The sequence below is a fragment of the Pantherophis guttatus genome, chromosome 1, assembly GCF_059756535.1.
Source record: "Pantherophis guttatus breed Tessera chromosome 1, ASM5975653v1, whole genome shotgun sequence".
Classification (NCBI taxonomy): domain Eukaryota; kingdom Metazoa; phylum Chordata; class Lepidosauria; order Squamata; family Colubridae; genus Pantherophis; species Pantherophis guttatus.
In genome coordinates, this window is record NC_142063.1 from 212,346,793 (window position 1) to 212,361,928 (window position 15,136).

Below are 15,136 nucleotides of genomic sequence, written 5' to 3' on the forward strand. Positions count from 1 at the left end.
AACCATATTAGCACGCAGTCATTCACTAAACTTGATCTTAAAATCTATCATGGGAACTGGTTCAATTTTTAAACTTGGATATATGCTTTCTATGAACGATGCCATTTACCGATGATCTAGAATATATTCTGCCAATATACATTCTTCTTTTCTTACAGTTATACCTCAATATTTTTAATTTACAAATTAAATTAAAGAATTTTGATTGTAATCAATAATTTAACAAAACATTTTTATACCTGGCATAACAAATATGTGGGAGGAGATGGATTACAGGTATATATTAAACTTGATCTAAATTCTATTTTTCAAATCCCATGGTTTTTTAATATATACTGACATTTTCACATATTGTGTATAAATAAAAATATAAAATATGTGGACATAATATATAAAAGCTTTTGATTAAGGATAAGTTTTATTGAAGTGGAAAATTTCAGTCTGAGCTCCTTAATGACTGATCCACCATTTAAAAAGTACACACTCTGCTATGTGAAAACTGAGATAGTAATGAAAATATATTGTACTCCCTCACAATGGAAAAAAATTGGAATGTAGGAAAAAGGTCAGCTTATAATCAGTCTATTTTGCCATATATATTTTAAAATAATATGGTAATTGGTGTACAGAAAGCATATGGACCACTTAGGATGCTGCAATATACAATTTTACCAGCAGCATAATAAAACTTAAAACCAGGTCTTACATTTTATGGAAACAGTGAAAGGGACTCGTTCCTTATCAGTATTATGTATTTTTACATGTAAAATCAAGCTCTGTCTGGATTTTACAATTTGGTTCCATTTTATGCTAAAGAAATAAGTCCATGTTGCTGATATAAAATATATATATATCTTAACTGTCTATAACAGGAATCCCCAACCCTGAGTCTACGGCCTGGTGTCAGGCCGCAGCCCATTTGGAACTAAGCCCTGGAAGTGATGGTTGGGAAATGCTAGTCTATTGCATGCCTGTAAATTAACCATCCAAACAACATTAATGCCTTACCATCTGTAGTGCAACAACCTTCAGGTGGTGGTTTCAGCTGATAAGTAACAGGAGGGCTACTTGTTTCTGAACCTTCATCATCATCATCATCTTCCTCCTCCTCCTCTTCCTCATTATCTAACCTATTGCCTGCTAAAGAGATCACAAGCACTATCACTGGAACTCAGATAAATTGCACTTTAGGCTCAGCAAGCAAGATAACTTTATTAGTAACAGCTGTTCCATATTTACAGCCGTTGTTTATTTGTAAGAGAGAGATAGAGAGAGAGAGAGATAAGATAGATAGATAGGTAGATAGGTAGATAGATAGATGGATGGATGGATGGATGGATGGATGGATGGATGGATGGGCAGACGGACAGGACAAGGTAAGACAACTATGGAGATATAGATTAGATAGAGATAGAGATGATGGAGATAGAGATAGAGATGATGGAGATAGATAGAGATAGAGGTATGCATTTCTATTCGTTTCATGAGCAAACTCAACATTCCGAGGTCGGGAAAATGAGGACCCATATTGTTGGGGGCAATATGCTGACACTGTAAACCACTTAGTAAGGGCTGTAAAGCACTGTGAAGCGGTATACTGTATAAGCCTAAATGCTATTGCTATTTACTAGTCTGATGCCTTCCAAACATGCAGAATTATACATACATACATATAAATATATATATATGGTGTATATATATATATATATACACCAGCTGGAATCAATGAAAACTGCAGACCTATATATTTTGAGGGAACTTGATTATGGAAGATCAAACTGAATAGAATTTCAGATGTTATAGCACAGTGGGAACATTAATACAATGCACAAAATGCATACATGGGATCAGCGGTGAAATCCCCCCTGTTCTATCCGGCTCACCGAACCGGTAGCGCCAGTGGTGGGAGGCTCCGCCCACCCGCCAGGACATCATTACATCCCGGTTTTTTACCATCTGTACATGCACAGAAGGTTATGTGCATGCGCAGAAGAGGCGTGCGCACGCTCCCGCGTGCTTCCGTTCCCAAACTGGTAGCGAAAGTAAGTGGATTTCACCGCTGCATGGGATGGACATTTTGAAAGCAATCTGTACAAGTTTATAGGCAGGATCAATATGCAGCAATCATATCACCTGATTCATACATCACTCAAAACACCACAGAACCTCCATAGCTATATAGACTCCTGGGACAACTTCCAAATCCTGACAGCTGCTTCACACATGGAAGAAAGCTTCAGTGATTGAGTAACAAACATTCATGAGTGAACTCTCTCCAGGTAAAACCCAGAAAATAAATATCAATCATTATAAATTCAAATAAATTTTCTAATAATTGTATGAAATGTTCTTTAATTATGGATAAGCCACTGATGCAAAGAATTGTGTGGATACTTGAGCCGTAGAAAATAAAATCAATATATGGTAGTCAGTCCTCAGGTTAACAAGGGAAATCAATGAAACAAATGTATTTTTATTAATTCACCTACCTAGGTAAAGGTTGCACAACTGAAATGTCAAGATCCTTTTCCTAGTAATCCTACTGGGATTTATGAAGGCATATGAATAAGGGCTTCTGGGATTAATCTCAAGGTCCATATGGGTATTTATAGAGAAAAGCATCTTTCCAAGTCGTAGTTTCAAACACTAAGAGCTTTTACTATCAAAGCCAGCACTTTGAATTGGGCATATAAATAAACTGGAAGTCATGATAGTTATAAAATGATCAAATGGTAAAATCCCAGATAATATTTAGTATTTCTCCTATTGCATATTTAGCATGCTAAACCAGAATTAGGCACCTAAGAAAAATTGTATTTCAATCAATAGACAAAGAATTTCATTTACCCTACAGACCATGAAAGAAAATCGTGTTCCCTAATGATTTTATTGTCTGGACTTTTTCCAGATGTTTGATTTATCCAATAAGAACTTGACACCTCATTTGCTTGTCTGAGCTTGTAAAATAAGTAGGGTTAGGCCTAGTAAGTACTTGGATGGAAGACCCCAAGACATTGTTTGTTTTAATTCCTGGGAAACAGGCTAGACTGGGCTACCTAAACAACATCCAGAAGAATGCAGTGACAAACCACTTTCATACTGCTGCCAAGATTTTTTTTATTTTCTGTAGATTTTTAAAATTTTGATAGGAGCAGATTTGTGACTCCATGTATATTTTATATAATTTTAATTTTTGTTATATGTACCATGAGTATTTTTATGTATTTTTTAAGTGTTGAGTATTGTGTAAACTGCTCTGAGTCTGTTTTGATTCAATGATAAGAAAACTGAACAAATAAAATGAACGAACAAACGAATGAATGAATGAATATCATACACATATGAAAGGAGACAAGCCCATCATCTTGGAATAATCACAGAAATAGACTTTTCCCACTTGACATCACAATTTGCTTTATTTTATTGTTGGGGCAAAGTTCCATGATCACAGGTATTCTTTATCTTCTTTATCTTTATCTTTATTTGATTTATATATCGCCCTACTCCCGAAGGACTCAGGGCGGTGAACAGCCAAACGATAAAATACATAAATACAAAATTTAAAAACAGAATAAAACCAAATTAAACAATTTGGCCCAGACAGATTTAAAACACCCCAATCATTTAAAAACAGGTTAAAATTTTCATATTAAAAGAAAAAGGGAAAGGATTAGGCCAGGCCCGCCTGGTGGAATAAAAAGGTCTTGAGAGTGTGGCGGAAGGTACGCACTGAGTATTTTGTGTATTCCACACTGAGAATACACAAAACAAATAAGTGGATGCTAAAACAAGGGTACTACTTATTCTTTCAATAATTTGGAAGATCACAGGCACATGTCAAATGGGCATAAGGAAGTACTCCCTAAATTGGTAAAGGAAAACAGAAATGAATTGAAGGGAACATTTCCATAGTGATGATCAAAACTGTAGGATATTCTAAAGTCTATTAAGAAATGGGTGTATTCTGAAAAAAAAAAAATCAGTGAATTTGCTTGGGAAAGGGAACATTGTACCTTAAGTTTTTCACCTCCCAGGAAGCAATACAAGAAAATAACAAGACCCAAAATAATATATTAAAAATGCTGTCTATCACGATAAAATAAAATGATATATTTTCTGATACTTTAAGCTATTCTAATGTTTCTGAAGTTCACAGGTTGAACTTTAACCAGAACCCAATATTGCTGTTCAAAGTGAGGAATTATAAAAATGCTGTTTAAATGTAAGAATACTGTCAACTTTTAATCAATATTATTCATATTGCTGTTTGAAATACTGATTAGTGAGTTTGCTATTTATTTCATTGTATTAAATCCTGTTTGTTCCAATTATGCTCATTTTTACCATTGCACAGCTGGTATCCCAGTCACAAATGCAGTATTTCTTTCCAGTTCATTACACTAAATCAAATTTACAAATTTCAAAAAGCTGTGAGCTGATATACACTCAATAGAGCATAAGTCCCAGTTAAATTTGTGGGAGTTTTTTTTTTAAAGTAGTAGTTTTTAGGTAGTTGGAAAGGTCTAGGTCAGGGATGTCAAACTCAATTTAATTGAGGGCCACATCAGAGTTGTGATTGACCTTGGGAGGCCGAGGTGGGCATGGCCAGCTTGACATCACTCATGTCAGGGGCGCCTGTGATGGCCCGAGCACTCTGACAGTGAAAACGGGCTCCCGAGCTCAGTTTTCAGCTACGACAGCCTCCTGCAGCCCTCTGCCACCGAAAACGGAGCTTGGGGGGGGGCTGTGCTCAGCCTTCCCAGGCCCCATTATCAGCTGTGATGGCCTCCTGCAACCCTCTGCCTGCGCCCCCCTCAGCTCCTTTTTCACTGGCACAGGCACTGTGGGCTGGTCCTTCACTGTTTCCAGCAAAGCACCCAGCAGGCCAGATCCATCCCCCGGGCCTTGAGTTTGACACCCCTGGTCTAGATACAGGAATAGAATCCTTTCTCCCTGACATATTTCAAAGACTCTGAACAATAACATTTGCAGGCTTCATACAAACGAGGAGTTTAAATCTAATACTGCATCAGAAGCTCTTTCTATACAGTGAATTAATGAACAGTACTGATGAGACCAATTGAAATTGGCTAGGCTCCCATGTGTTCAGTAATCACAAAAACAAGAACCTTTGGAAATAGAGGTGAGGCTTTGCTTTTGCCTTACTGATGGGTCATGTAAACTTTTCCCTCTTTTATTTATTACATTTTTTCACCCTGGCTCTCACTAGTTGAGAGCAAAACTCATTCTAATCCCAGATCAGCAAAAGAATCAGAGACGTAAGAACACACTAATTATTTCTGGAAGAATGGTTCTTGATAAGTTTTTATCTCTGTATACTAATCTGTGTACAAGCAAAAGTGATATTTCATGAATAAATATTCACTAGGAGGCCCATTTTACACCTTTATCCATATCTAAATCTATTTTGGAGGATTGGGACACATTCCATAAAAGTGGAAGGATGAACAGAGAGAGGGAACATTCCATTCTGTGAGTGAAAATCAACTGACATACTGTTGGATGATGCCGAACCTTGAGAACTGGTGTTTTTTTTAAGTAGCCATAGCAAAAGAGCAGTTTGAGGTCCTTGGTGCTGTCTAAGCTTGGTTGCTTTCTTGCAGACATTTCATTATCCAACTAAGTAACATCATCAATCCTAGATGGTAATGAAATATCTGCAAGAAAACGACCACGCTCAGAGCACACCAAGGACCCAACCCCGATCTACAAATATTTCTAAAGGAGCACTTCTTACCTTCTAGAGATGAAAGCTGCCGCTCGGCTTCTAGGTATAACTGTGAAAAAATGGGCCTTGGGACTAAATTACTGGATCGGAGAGAAGCTTCAATAGAATTATGCAACACTTCTTCAAAACGTGTTGAGTTAAGTTGCCCCGCATAAGAATTTCCCATCTTCTTGAAGAATGAATCAGAAGGGGTGAATTATAATTATTCCACCTAAACAAGAAAAGATAGAGGGGACTCGATCAACATTTGCTTTAATAAAATTTGGAAACACAAGAAATTTCAAAGTTTAGTTTAGTTTAGTTTAGTTTATTTGATTTGTATACCGCCCTACTCCCGAAGGACTCAGGGCGGTGAACAGCCAAGCAATAAAATACATAAATACAAAAATTTAAAAAACCAGTTAAAATCAAATTAAATCATTTTGGCCCAGACAAATTAAAACACCCCAATAATTTAAGAACAGATTTAAAATTTATATATTAAAAGAGGGAGGAGATTAGGCCAAGCCTGCTTGATGGAATAAAAGAGTCTTCACAGCGCGGCGGAAGGTGCGCAGATCCGGGATCCTCCGTATCTCTGGGGGGAGCTCATTCCAGACAGTAGGTGCCCCCACAGAGAAGGCTTTCCCCCTAGGGGTCGCCAGCCGACATTGTTTGGCTGACGGCACCCGGAGGAGTCCCTCTCTATGAGAGCGTACTGGCCGGTGGGAGGCTATTGGTGGTAGTAGGCGGTCCCGTAGATAACCAGGTCCTAAGCCATGGAGCGCTTTAAAGGTGGTAACCAAAACCTTGAAGCGCACCCGGAAGACCACCGAGAGCCAGTGCAGCTCGCGCAGGAGAGGTGTCACATGGGAGCGCCATGACGCTCCCATTACCACCGCGCGGCCGCACTCTGCGCCAGTTGGAGCCTCCGGGTGCTCCTCAAGGGGAGCCCCATGTAGAGAGCATTACAATAGTCCAAGGAATTGTTTCTTCTAAGAAAAAAAGTGAATTGACCCAGTAAAAAATGATGCAAAGCTGACAGCATGAATTATACAGTTCCTCAATACATGCAAGGAACTTATGATAATAGGTTTCTGTAATTCATCAGAGAGGCATTCTTAATATTGACAAAAACAAACTGTTGATCTACCATTAGGCATTGAGGAAATCACTTCTTAAAGCAGTTTTTTTTTAAGCATTATATGATGTTGCTTACTATCTATCAAATTAAATGATTATGTCCATTATCTCCTGTACCTCGGTAATATACATTTAATTTTAAATACTGCCCTCCAAACACATTTCTAGGGTAATTCACATAAAGCAACAGTCATAACAAGACAATATATTAAAATATGAAATGAACAAAAGTATATATCTGAACGACTGTAAGGTTAAACAGAAAGCAAACAGGTAACTTTGGAAAGTTTTGTTTAAAATAAATTCTTCCTTGGCATCAGAAAGGTAACTCCATCAATATGAGACAAATTTCTATGAGGGACAATTTCTATAGCTAGTGTCATGAATAAGGCTGTCTCCCTGGTTATCACCTGCCTAGCCTTAGCTGATGGGGATATGTGACTGATACTTTTAAAATATCACCTTAGGCATTACATCTTCTACTTAAAGACAATATATCTTCCATGCTGAGGATTAGAATCATTCTTGCCCATCTGTACAACACAGACAGATTTTCAACGCACTTCACACCCTTTGCCACTGATCTTCAGAAGATCATCAGCTTAGAGCAGTGATGGCGAACCTATGACACTGATGTTTTGAGTGACACGCTAGCATTCACCAACACAACTATTCTCAAAAACACACCCTGTTCTGAGGTGATTTTTGGAGGCTGCAGAAGCCATGTGAGACTGGGGTCTGCTCTTGCATGGCCTCTGAAAACGAGTTTGTTTTACTCACATGTTATTTTTTGTAATTATTTGACATTTCTTTATATTATATATAGCACCATACAGGTTTTGGACTGTATTTTTTAAAAATAAATGAACATATAAGAGTTTATTGGCAATGGGAAGGAAGGAAGGAAGGAAGGAAGGAAGGAAGGAAGGAAGGAAGGAAGGAAGGAAGGAAGGAAGGAAGGAAGGGACAGAGGAACATCCCAGCAGAGTCAAGTTAGGCATTTTCTGAATTTTTGACACACTGAGCCCATCACTGGCTTAGAGGAACCACTGCAAAGTCAGTTTCCACTGTGGAAATCACAGCATCACCGTTCTCTTACCCTTTGGAGGGTTGCCCTTCCCTCCTGAAGTAAAGGCATTGTGGTACTTGGCCACCATCCCCCCCTATTTATTTTCCAGGTGTTGTGAAAGGCATCTTTGCCAAGCTGTGAATGGACAGCCTGTTTGTGACTTACTATTTTTTCTTGCAGTGACCAATAAGCACAATGAGAGAATAAAGAAAGGGCATGGCCACAGCTAGCTCATGCTTTGGCCAGTTGGACAAGCCCTAGCCACCTTCTGCACGTAAAGGTGAGGCACTTGCCAAGCTCCTCACAGCAGCACAACAACACTGTTTCTTGTTGAAGGGTGTATTCAAGTGGAAGAAGCCTCTGGAAAGACTTTTGAGGCAATCTGCTTAACACAGAGGTGTTGTTCATGTGGTCTCAAGTTCACAGGGTATCATCTATTTTAAATACTGAGCCTGGGTGGTTAAGGTCCTGGACTAGAACTAAGCAGACACAGGTTCAAGTCCAGCCACAACCTTGGAGGTTCACTTCACATCAGTCACTTTCATCCTAACCTATCTCACAGCAATGTTGTTATGGCAAGGAAGGGTTGGCATGCCACTCTGTATCCTAGAGGAAAAGCAAACTTATTTATTAGATTTATATCTCATCTTTAAAAATAAAACCCAAGGCAGCCTGGATAGTACTACTTCCTCCTTACATTTTTCCACAACAATCACCAGATGAGGTGGGTATGACTGAGAGAATGTGACTCACTCCTAGCTTTTAAGAGAGGATTAGAACTCATGGATCTAGAACCATGAGTTTCTAGCCTTGTACATCATCATCGCACCAAACACCAAGTAAGCAAGCAAATGTATTTCTGAAATTTATCTCTAAATTTCAGAAATATCTACCCTCCCTCAAGGCGTTTGGTAACCTTTTCCCAAACATGTTTGCCAATGAAACCCATTTACCACATTCACATTCAAGTTCATAACCCATAAATGAGATGTTGGAAGACAATCAGGCAACCAATGTGTGCAGAGCAGCCCTTAGATATGAAGAGCTCATTGGATTCATTTCACCTTTTACCATTTCCAAGCTTGAAGAAAGCCTAATAAAAATAAATTCCAGACACAGTAATTATCCAACATCGTCTGCATCTACTTCAGGCCCAGGAAGCAGCCGGCTGGAGCACAAACCGTGTTAATGACAACATCAAAGCACTTGCCTGCACTTCCACGATATAAAAATTTGGGACAACTCTTGTTTAACAGTCCAAGAGGCAGAAAGATATATGTTGGTGGCCATGAATGTGCCAGCTAGGTCATAAAATGGCACCCAGAAGTTTGGCAGGCTGATGGGCCTCATTTTCTTGCGCTATTGAACTCTGTATCAGATTTATGTCTTTTAGGAGCTCTCAGACACAAGCGGAGGTGGGGGAAGCTGTTTCAAATGTCTGTGAAATTCCAAACAATGATCAGAATCGACTATCTCTATTCAAAAAACTCCAGCCAGCCGGAAGTGGGGACAAGAGAAAGGCTGATCTCCCCATAGCAATGGATGAAAGGAATCCCAGCACTTTACTACTTGCTGCAGGACAAACATGGAGGAATTCTATAAACTTCGGCTAAGAAGAACACGAAGTATATTTCTAATACTTCACAATCATAAAAAGGTAGGGAGAAGAAAACCACACTAGAGTTGATCCCTGCTGAAGGTGGTGGCGATGCAGTGTTGAAGAACATACCAGGATTACAGGATGGCAATTTACAAATATGGTGATCGGTTTTTCCCAACTGTGATGATTTTTTTCAGATGATTTTGGCTACAACCCATTCACAGGAAATTACCAAGCTATTAGTCTATCATATTGGGAAAACACCAACTGTTGTCCTTTCTTTTTCTTTCATGCCCAAATTAGAATTTTGTGAGGTAGAGAGAAGCAGACTCCAGCAAATTTAGTTTATTGTGGCCCCATGTTTATGTTTATGGTCTGCAACGTGAAGAAACAGATGATAGAGAAGTGAGTCACCGTGGTGATGGTGGCTCTGCTTCTACTGAGGCATGGAAGTCAAATTCAAGTTCAGCCACCACAACTCTTAGCCAACTCAATTTGGTTTTTGAAGGGGAACTATGTGGACCCCAGCTTTGTACAGCCTCATAAAATTGCTATAGCCAGTGGCAGTGGGAAAGAAATCTGGATTAAACAAAAAAACACAGCACCCTGCTCATTTTTATTCAGGTTAGAAAAGGAAACATTTCATGTGGTGGTGAGCAACTTAATTTCTCGTTGCTTAATCCTCTGCAGTTTAAAATGTAATGGCTTCCCTGTGTAACCTGAACTAACCAAACTGGGAGTGAAAAAGCAAGCTTGCTCTTCTCAATTCCTCTAAGATAAGTGGGCTAAAAATCTTCATGTGATTAAAAACTTGTATAAAGGAAACAGCAGTTCCATTCCTATTCAATATAAAAACACCCAAAGTACACCTTAACATCAGATGAAAGAGAGAACTACTCTTACAGTTTGGGTTTCAAAAGTGCTATTTAGATCTCTTTTCTACTTTGCCCCAAATAAACACACATTCACCAAATATAAGCAAGGGCAGGCTTGAGCTCGTATCTCTAGCATCACATATGTGAACAAGAAAGATCACTGCAAGGACGTAGTTATCTGTATATACCAGGGCAGGGGTGAAATCCAAAATTTTTCCCTACCGGTTCTGTGGGCATGGCTTGGTGGGCGTGGCAGGGGAAGGATATTGCAAAATCTCCATTCCCACCCCACTCTAAGGCCAGCCAGAGTTGGTATTTTCCGGTTCTCCGAACTACTCAAAATTTCCGCTACCGGTTCTGTAGAACCTGTTAGAACCTGCTGGATTTCACCCCTGTATCAGGGGTCTCCAACCTTAGCGAATTTAAGCCTGGAGGACTTCAACTCCCAGAATTCCCCAGCCAGCAAAGCAAAGCTGGCTGGGGAATTCTGGGAGTTGAAGTCCTCCAGGTTTAAAGTTGCCACTGTTGGAGACCCCTGGTATATAGGACTGGAAGGTTTTATTTCCTGATGGATTGAAAAACCCCAAAATACACATGCCCATTTCACATTTCTAAACAGAGTGGGACCAGTGGACCAGTGGTGGGTTGCCCTTGCTTCGCTCGCATGCGCGCGCGATCCCGTTGCGAACCGGTGGTAAAGGTAAGTAGAACCCACCCCTGCAGTGGACATATGAATGTTAGTGGCATGGCTGGTGGGCCTGATCCTGAATGGATGATGGAGCCACAATGAAAAATGCTATAAGTAAATTCATTCCTTCTCTTTCAAATGTTTAAGCTAAATATTCTGTTCCTTATGCAGCCCAAACAACCACTAGTTGACAAACGGTGGAAACGGTTGCAGGCTTGGGGGCAAATCCACCATCTGGCAAAAAAAAAAACCAACCTGATTATTTTGGGAATATTGCCAAGGAAAAACCTCAAAACACATCAATGTTCATGCAGCTATAAAATGATGGCAACTCTATGTGAAGCTTCAGTAATGGACTGTAAACTACTAGGGTGGGGGGGGATTTTTTTTTTTTTTTTTTAATTTAGTGTTGAGAGAGTTACAGGGCCAACTCACCCCACTGGCTTCTATGCTGAAAGATTGACTAAAACCTGGCTTTCCCTGCTCCTAGTTTCAACACCCAAATCCCTGCAGCACGCTGGCTTTCAAAGAGATAGAGAGAAAATTTTCTTTTAGTTGAACTTGACTTCTGTACATGTCCATATTATTACTTTTGCATCAATACAGAAATGGTTTGACACCGCGTTCTTCTACAAGGAGTTTTTTCAACTTCCTTTCTAGCTTAAAGGACTGGCATTTCCTGACATCTGCCAGGAAAGATTTCCTGTTTCAGAAGGTCAACTATATTAACCAAGTCCATTTCCTCTTAGCTTTTTGAGATCAGCCAAGATTGGCTAGGTACTGACATCTAAGTGAGCTGTGCAACATTAGTTTGTTCAATTTCACACAATATTGCTTTAATATGCACACCAGGATAAACTGTGCAAACATCTACAATATTGAGGATTGAGATTTTTAAAAAAGAAGCTATAGATGATTAGGCTCAATTACTATAAAGGGAATATAGTGTACATCTGCAATAACATAAATTGTTTACTTGTAGCATTCTTATAGATACACTTGTACAAAATGCTGAAAGTATTAGATGCCATTTGAAATATAGTATGCATAAAATAAGCAAAGCAAGAGGCATCTTTGCTTATTTCATGCATACAATGTTAAGTATTAGGGACATTCTTACAATCCTATGCAAAAAAATGATTGAATCAGTATAACTCTTTTAAGGTTGAGATCTTGGACATTCTGGTCTGGGTGCAGACAGGTATAAGATATTGCTAAAAAACATTGATAATATTTGAACCAGATAAAACAGCCCTTTAGTAATAGGAATCAAACTTCTAATAGTCCGAAGTTCCAGAATAATATTCACATTAATCACTTTAATATATAAAACAGAATTACTATTAAATGAAACAGCCTCTATATTTAAGAAGCTGCCATTTCAAATGCTTATTTTCACCATAAATAAAACTAAGGGATCATCTACATTGGTTCATTATTGCTTATCTTTTATACATTTGCAGCCATTTGACATTAGGATGTTACAACAGCATTTTCAATGCCACTACACCAGGGTTATCAAACACAAGGCCCACAGGCCAGATCCAGCCTGCGATGTGCTCAGATCCAGCCTGCGATGTGCTCGGATCCGGCCCGCAATGTGGTCGGATCCAGCCTGTGGGGCTGTCCTGGAAAATGTAAGGGGTCAGCCCACGTGGCTTTGACCCGGAATACCCAGTGCGAAGAGCAAACATTGGGCCAGCGTGGCTTCAGCCCGGTCTACCCAATGCAAAGTGGAAACATGCCAGCAGTTTGGGGAGTGGCATCAAGATGGCCACGCCCACCCAGTCAGCCATGCCCAGTGAGTGGCATCAAGGTGCCATGCCCACCCAGTTGGTCATGCCTACCAGCCCCCCAAGGTCAACCACAGCCCTGATGCAGCCCTCAATGAAATTGAGTTTGACACCCCTGCACTATCTAATGAATAGCCTGTATAACACATATCTTGTACATAGGTAAGTACTCAAAATGCTTCATAGTATCAGTAAAATCTTTATTGTAGTATAGATGAGCGCTAATTCTCCCATGTTGCAAATGGGGTTTATAAAAGTTAAGGCTGAAGGCTGCTTGCCTATGGACACTTAACAAGTCTGTGGCTGATTTCTGTCAGGAACTTTCTAATTTATATTCTGTGGCTACATTCACTCATTGTGCTAATCCATAGTAATATTTATTCAGTTTGGAGCTAGAATATTATGTTTGCAAGGCATGTCTTTTGTACTTAACTTGTCAATTGTGTTTTATATGGTGATCTAAATCAAAGAAACTGGCACCCCAGTTCACTACCATTCACATCATGGCAAACATGCTTAGACAAAAATTGTTCAATTGTTAAATGTGTTTTAAGTTAATTATTTGATTCAGCAGTGCAACTGAAGCAGCAGGCAGGAATAAATGTATTAGGCATTAGGATACCTCTCAATGATTGTGGGAGAGATCAATAAATCATCTAGCGCTCCATAGCTCAGTTTTCTGCTCTATATGGAGATGAATCAGTAAACATCAACTGGACTAGCAGAGAGAAACAAAATACAAAGTGATGACAATAGTCTAATACACTGTTAACAATGAAAATTAGGTCTCCATTAAACAATCTAGAAATTAAAGACATTCCAGATTTGAGCATTATGAAACTCAGAAGAGCTACTATACTGGAGACACTTGCAGATTAAAAGACATTTTGACCAAATGAAATGTCACCAAATGTTGATTTTCAAAAGAAAATGTATGTGTTAGGCTGCGGGGAAGCTTCAGTAGGAGAAAAATCCTATTTGCTTTCCCTTGCAGAAAGGAAAAAAAACGGTCCAGAAACATTTTTTTCAACAGTATCCCATTCTAGCATTACATTTTCAGTAAGAAGCATTGCTGAACTAGGTTGAGCCATTAATTTTGTTGAGAAATGAGCACTGACATTCTAATATTAGCCTTTGTTCTTTATTTTATCCCTTCAGCCCTGGAGAACAATTTTCAAATCAATCGGCCATTAAGTAGAGAAACACCACTGTGGCCCACAGTGTAATATACGATGTGGCAATAAATACATTAGACAGAAGAATTACATCCTGTAAGGGTCTTGTCTTTCCACACCTACAGGAAACAATGTATTTTAATGCAGATTTATAGGTTTTTCTTACAGGATCTCATAAAAGTTGCAGGTGTAACTTCAATTACTATGGTTTGCTGTTCATGAGTCAACAGCATCTAGTTAATCCAGATTCACAAACTGGATTTTCCATCCTGGGATATTATTTTGACCTTGTCCATCTCCCTGTGGTTTTTTTTTATTAAATTAACAACTTCTGATTTAAATAAATTTATCCTCAAATTATATTTAAAAGTCTCAGCGCACTTTAAAGACTATGAAGTAGTTATGGAAATCCTAAGCAGGGTAGAAAATGATAGCCAATAAAGACAAAGAAGAAATAGCTGAAGTCATAAACTTTAAATCCATTTTAGAAACTGAAAAATGCTTTGGCTCTCTCAGATATATCCATTGTGTACTAACCAAAGGACTGCATTCCATCTGAATTTAAACCCAAAGTTGTTTTCATAAGCTGATCTTCTTAAGCTTCTTTTTTTCCTTCATTGCAAATAAAAGACAAATCCATCTCTATATTAATCAGTAGTCTTTCTAAACTGGTGACTTTCCAGATGTATCAGAGGACAATCCCCATCAGCACTGCTTTCTAAAATCATGGCAAAGAAACATCTGGAAAGGAAGGACTTAAGGAAGTTATAAAACATATATTTGTATACATGGGAGGAGAGATGGTCTTAACTCTTTCCATGACATTTACATCACTGTCTCCTCTATACTGACAAGATTTAGTATCCCTTTGAAAAGTGTCCAGCCTGCTTTTGAAAAAAACAGGGCAATTTAAAGTGTGTCACGTTCAAAGTTTGTCCATAGAATCTAATGCAACCTAAGTGTACTTAGCTTTAACAGATAACAATTTAGATTTGAGTTTAAATATAAGTCTTCTGGGCAGAACTTTTGAACCATTCTCCAACAGAAAACCCTGGTATTTTTCTA

General features: G+C 38.8%; 1 protein-coding gene across 5 annotated transcripts in view; it reads right to left on the reverse strand.

The window, feature by feature from the left end:
• The window catches only part of GREB1 (growth regulating estrogen receptor binding 1), a 98,617-nt gene that overhangs the window by 56,350 nt on the left and 27,131 nt on the right, over positions 1-15,136 (reverse strand). For 2 of the 5 annotated variants that reach the window (XM_034432114.3, XM_034432112.3), the window contains exons 2-3: positions 5,759-5,960; positions 1,009-1,140 (exon numbers count right to left, since the gene is read on the reverse strand). In XM_034432114.3, the coding sequence (XP_034288005.2) occupies positions 1,009-1,140; positions 5,759-5,915 (289 nt within the window). In that variant the 5' untranslated portion in view covers positions 5,916-5,960. The remainder of the gene's footprint in view (positions 1-1,008; positions 1,141-5,758; positions 5,961-15,136) is intronic. The other 3 variants (XM_087882374.1, XM_034432113.3, XM_034432115.3) reach the window with 2 other exon arrangements.